Genomic DNA, 6,000 nt, shown 5'->3' on the forward strand with positions numbered 1-6,000 from the left:
TGAGAGCCACTCAAGGTTAATGCGACTAAACTTGTGGCTTGTGCTGCTGGGTAGTCTGTTATCGACCTCACTGGGCCCGTCCTCTCTCTCGCCAAAACACTCTTAAACTGGCCCATAAATGTAGAGACAAGCTCTCAGGGACAGATGCCTGTACTTTCGAAGCTCCACAAAACACATGTCTATTAAATGGAACCGGGGTGCCGGGGTATGCTGTTGGAGGTGCCGGGGTATTCTGTTGCCCCATAGCGGTACCGTGTTCCCTACCTAATGAGACCCCTGCTAGTGATTCATTTTCCGATTTTTTTTTTCTCTTTTCAATCTGTAACATATTCAGTAATTTATTCGTTCTATGGTACTCAGACTGCCCTTTGGGAATACGTATTTTCTGGGTTCTCTGTCTGTGAATATTCTGTCACTGTTTCATTGCATATATTCACACTTTACTGATCCTGCTTTTTCAAACCCTACCAAGGGAGCAGTGGTTTTAGAATGCTCGTATTTAATACAGACAGCCTTGATATTATTTCGCCTTTGGCTCGTCCTGTTTTCAAACCTGCCTCCAAATGTTTTACTGCTGTGAGAAAGTGAGTGAAAGGGAAATAGGATGACTCAGAGAAAGAGAGAGAGAGTGTGTGTGTGTGTGTGTGTGTGTGTGTGTGTGTGTGTGCGTGTGTGTGAATCTTGGGGTGTGTATAAGACGCCCCACAGGTCTCCTCATGCGTTGACAGTGGATAACCCACAGAGGCAACAACTCCTCCCCCTGTATCACAGGAAATGAGAATGGTTGGACGATCCTTAGCTCCCTGTTGCCATGGAAATGGGCCCTTATCAGTGAGCCCCGCTTGTTACAAGACTTTGTAAAGGAGCCGAAGGAGGAAAAGCTCGCCAAATAGTTGAGGCAACACCTGCAAATTGTGCTTATTCACATCACGGCACAAATGTCTGTTTGCATAAATTGCTGATAAAATGTATGTGGATGCTTGTGAGCCGCGTCTTATGGAAATGAATAAGACTGTTGATGCTCTTATTTGCATGCCAAGGCGCAACATTCTATGCATCTCTTTATCAGTGGTTTTATTGAATGCCTCTATAAGGGGTCTGATGTGTGTACAGTACTAACCTTGGAAATCCTTTGCAGAATGTAGCCATAAAGGGGTAGAAACCCGTTTGAAATGAGTGGGGCCTTGCGACACGTTAAGCCAATCAAATACCTTGCTTGGGGGAGCTCCCAAAAATGTGTACTCAGTTTTCCTTTTAGGTTTCCTTCCGTTTCCTTCGATGTTGCAAGCTGGGATAGGAGTCAAAATAGTCCTACCTGGTCGTAAAAGATGACACACAGAACATCAAGTAACCGTTCTATGTGCAGGTGTGGGGAGAGGGTTCTTGGGATGCAACGTCAACATTAAATGTTCTCACGTTCTCCCAGCGCTCTGTACAGTTTAGTCCGAGCCAGAACGGCTAATCTAAAAGACCTCCAAAAGAGACGTGAGAACAACTTGTCTTACTGCTGCAAAGAGACATTGGATGATGGTACTCATATTAAAAATTGTGCAATGCAAATGGCTCAAATCAAAAGTTACGAGCTCAATCCGAGAGATTGTAAAGCGTCAGTACCATGCAGCAACAGGCTGAATACCATTCTGCTTTGGCACAATTAACCCAAATGAATTATTCATTGAGTAATATAACTTCCAACCATATTTTTTCCATATTGTATTCAACCGCATGAGGGCTCCTTCTAACCATATCACAATAGTGTTTTGTAAGAAGTGCCATTTGGTGAACGTCAGTGCTGTATTAGTGCTATCATTGTTATCATGGAACCGTATTGTAGACAACCAGATAAAGCATATGAAATGAAGCCTGTTGTTGAGATTAAAACTGACTCAACTGCGCTGCTCAAATCACTTACGAGAATCTGACCGTGTTGTATTGAATTTGGCGTCTCTTAAGACCCAAGGGTTTCCTTTAGTCGATTAAATTTGTTGACTTGAAAATGGCCAAGTTTCTTTTATTGAGTTGGCTGAGCTTTAGAGCTGCCTCCAGCTGTTCTTGTTTCCTTGGTTTAGTCGATAGTGGTTCATTGGTTCCTTATTTTCATCCCTCTTTTGTTCTTTTGTTCACGTCGTTAACACATTTGCTCTTTTTCCTTCCTGTCTTTCTCTACAGAAATTTGTCCAAGAACCCCTTGACCACTCTCTCATGGCAGCTGTTCCAGAACCTGCAAATCTCCGAGCTGTAAGTCTATTCTCATGTTTCCCTTTCTGTGCCAAGGTAAAAACACACTTAATTAGTTTGAATTAGATCCCAGCAATCTATTATCCATAACCTGCATTGTATCTGCTCGGAAAATAAATAGTCTTCAGTGCAAACACTGGTATAATTTATGTCTGTGTTGTGCTGAACCTCCTAATTTGTTTGAGTCGAGAGAAAAAAACCAGCCTTGCTCAGATTACATTTAAATGCAGTGTCGTGGCACCGTGATCCTGGAAGTCGTTTCCAACTTAATTAAGGCATGAAGAGGAAATGTAATGGTCTTGTGCGAGGGGGAGTCCAACCTCATATTCTTGTTTAGTAGGAATATTTGAGCAATCAATGTGTTTATGAAATTGGTTTGCTCTTTCACCACAAGGGAGAACATTGCAGTCCAACCCAGACGTTTTAATTTGCACATCATTACAGCACCACTGTACATCATTTGACCTGTCCTGTCCTGTGAATGCAGGCACACGGCATACCATAGCTATACTCTTAGAAAGAAAGGTTCTACCCAAGTAAAAGGGTTCTACATAGAATCATAAAGGGTTCTACATAGAATCATAAAGGGTTCTACAAAGAACCATAAAGGGTTCTACACAGAACCATGAAGGGTTCTTCACGGGGTTCCTCCACAGGGACAGCCGAAGAACCCTTTGAAGCCCTTTTTCTCTCAGAGTGTGTCGCCTGTACGTACATGACTTGATGACTGACTGTACAGCAGGATGTGATAAGGGAAGGCTATTTAAAGCAGCTCTCCTTATGTGTTATTTTAAGGGGAGGAAGCAGGGCAGTTCCTTTGAGAGTGTACAGTACAATCATGTTACAGGGCAGTCCCATGATCTGCCTCAGTAGGGATAAGGGAAAGCCCTGCTTTCATCCTGTCCCCAACAGACCCCTCCGATTCACAGCTGACGATTTTCATTGACACATTCTTTCCCCACTTCAACAGCATTATAGATGTCTCCCAATGTTTTCTTGCCTGTGCAGAACATTTGAGATGTTTCTCAATAGTTTTTCTTGATCGTTATACATGATGAAATGCACCGGTCAACTCATTGAATATTTAGTGTTGGATTGAGAGGTTTATGTCTGATTCATAGTGGTCCTCTGTGGCTCAGTTGGTAGAGCGTGGCGCTAACAATGCTTAGGTTGTCGATTCTAAAAAGGTATGCATTCACTACAAGGTGCTTTGGATAAAAGCGTCAGCTAAATGGCATATTATTATTATTATTATTCGTCAATTGGTGTTTGAATAAACGGTGTGATGCGGTGTGACATGACTGAACAAACAGACTTCTGCGTTATGTAAGACTCAAGCCGTGTGGAATCAGGCCTCACTAATGGAAAATGAGTCACAATATCATGGGCAAAGCTAACGGAGTTACTCTGACATTATTACCCATTCTCCCAAGGCTGTGTGTTCTCCCAAAGTGTATTACCGCTGCAAGTCACTCATGCCAAATGAAGCACGTTTACCAGGTGGGCTATTACATTTAATCTGTAATTATTAGGATAATGTACCACGCACAGTCAATGGTAAGTGCCCACCAGCTCCTAAACCATGCTGATATTATGTAAATCGAGAAAGATCAAACCAGCTGAAATAATTGCCATTTTACAGCATGAAAAGAAAGCATGGCCTTTTGGCACAAAGCTGTTTCCGCTTTTCTATGTTCGTCACTCCACTTTGAGATGCCTTTTTTAATGTCATATTTCTTGACACTAATGCGAGACGTACACTACATGATTTTGCCACTTTCTTGCCGTCCCAGATGCATTTTCATGATCAGGGTGAAATCCTGAAGAACAAGGACCTAGGAGCGGGAGTCGGTACTCCCATAGTGTGAGCAGGTCAAAGACCAGACGACACCCTGGTGAAGTTCATTTCATTGTTGACGTTCGTCAGACATTCGGCTCTTCAAATCTCATCAAGAGCTCATTATGATGGATTTTTTTTTTTTTCTAACCCTAACTTCAATAGGACTTTAGCCGTACATGCAAAGATCTAAAACCAACTTCATTCAAACCATAGACCCATCAACCCTTTCTTTTTTTTAAGGCTTCTATGAATTCACATGTTCTTTTCTTTCAAATTCAATAGAATTCAAATCACATGATTTCATGATCTAAAACCAACTTCATTCACACCAGAGACAAACCCCTCGTGGACGTGCCAATTATTTATGACATGTCTGGATGACTTCTCTGATCTTAGAGAGAGACAGCAAGATGCAAAGACTCTGTCAAGGGTAATCGCATAATGTAAGAGGTTCTGATCTAGCCTTGGTCCCAGTGGCTTTTTGTGCTTAAATTACCATTTAATGATACAATGTATCTGTTCTTTAATTAACTAATAACACAAGCCACTTAGCTCCATATACCATGTCATTAACTTAATACAATGTAACGACAATGTTAGCACAATGTTGTTACTATGTTAATACAGTGTACTCTATCAGGCCAACTTAGTCTAACCCATTTTAGTATTTTTTTTGGTTTGTTGTGTGTGGTTTTATTGACGATAGTACATATGAGACCGCAGCTGGTGATGAAATCCACTTGCTCAAGGTTTTCCTCTCCCATTGAAAAGAACATGACAATACAGGTGGAAATAACTCTTAAAACATATTACTTTTCAAAGGGATTTTGAGGTCAGGCACAATAAAACACACTGAACAGTGGCTGTCTTACGATAGGATTCCTACATATTGCAGTCGACAGGGGAAAACAAAAGAAGAGGAACCTGGGACGACAAAGAAGACGAACAAGAAGAGGAACCACACAGGAAGGAGTGAACAGCCGTATTTGTTCACATCCACCACCCACACATCCCAGTCAAATTTAATTATGGCTCATTTTTCTAATTATCAAACACAGTCAAGCACAAATACGATAAACTGTCTTTGTTTTACAGTTTTGTCAGACAGATATTGCACAATGCTCTGGATAAACAAGTCTTTTGTGATTCCTTCTGAAAGGGCCGGGGACGTGTCGTTGATCTTTTTACAATTGAGTCTGGCTCTTCCTCTGGTTGGTGCTGTCGGCCTGTGGCCTTTAGCCAGAGGAGGGGAGCTGCTACAGCCAGGGGAGGGAAGCTGCTACAGCCAGCACAGCACACTCTTGCCCTGTCTTAAGCCCCTGAATGGTATCAGAGTGAAGGGGTGCGAAATGCTAAATGTGCTGCTGTACAGTAGTTGCTCCAAGGGTGATATGATTGGAGATTATACAGAGAGAGAGAGAGAGAGAGAGATGAGAGAGAGAGAGAGAGAGAGAGAGTAGTGCAGTGGAGAGAGAGAGAGAGAGAGAGAGAGAGAGGGAGAGAGAGAGTAGTGCAGTAGACAGAGAGAGAGAGAGAGAGAGGGAGAGAGAGAGTAGTGCAGTAGACAGAGAGAGAGAGAGGGAGAGAGAGAGTAGTGCAGTAGACAGAGAGAGAGAGAGAGAGAGGGAGAGAGAGAGTAGTGCAGTAGACAGAGAGAGAGAGAGAGAGAGAGGGAGAGAGAGTAGTGCAGTGCAGTGGCAGACGCTGTCATCATTGAAGAAGCGAAGCTCATTCACTTCGGCCCACGAATATTGTCATTCGTTGGTAACTAAACCTGTCTGCCAGAAGCAGTGTGCATCGTCAATCCTTTTATTCCGTTGACTCTGCTTTAATCCCAGGCCCCGGATGAAGCAGAGGGCTCCTCACATTCACACATTCATGCTGCTCTCCGTGAAAAGGATTTACCCTCTTGACTAAAATGG

At 42.7% G+C, this 6,000-nt stretch overlaps 1 protein-coding gene across 1 annotated transcript in view; it reads left to right on the forward strand.

Moving 5' to 3' along the window:
- The window catches only part of LOC310819523 (NT-3 growth factor receptor-like), a 91,525-nt gene that overhangs the window by 37,223 nt on the left and 48,302 nt on the right, over positions 1–6,000 (forward strand). The window contains exon 4 of the mRNA XM_083690825.1: positions 2,170–2,238. Coding sequence (XP_083546951.1) covers positions 2,170–2,238 — 69 coding nt within the window. The remainder of the gene's footprint in view (positions 1–2,169; positions 2,239–6,000) is intronic.

Source organism: Argentina silus (genome assembly GCF_951799395.1).
Source record: "Argentina silus genome assembly, chromosome: 19".
Lineage (NCBI taxonomy): Eukaryota > Metazoa > Chordata > Actinopteri > Argentiniformes > Argentinidae > Argentina > Argentina silus.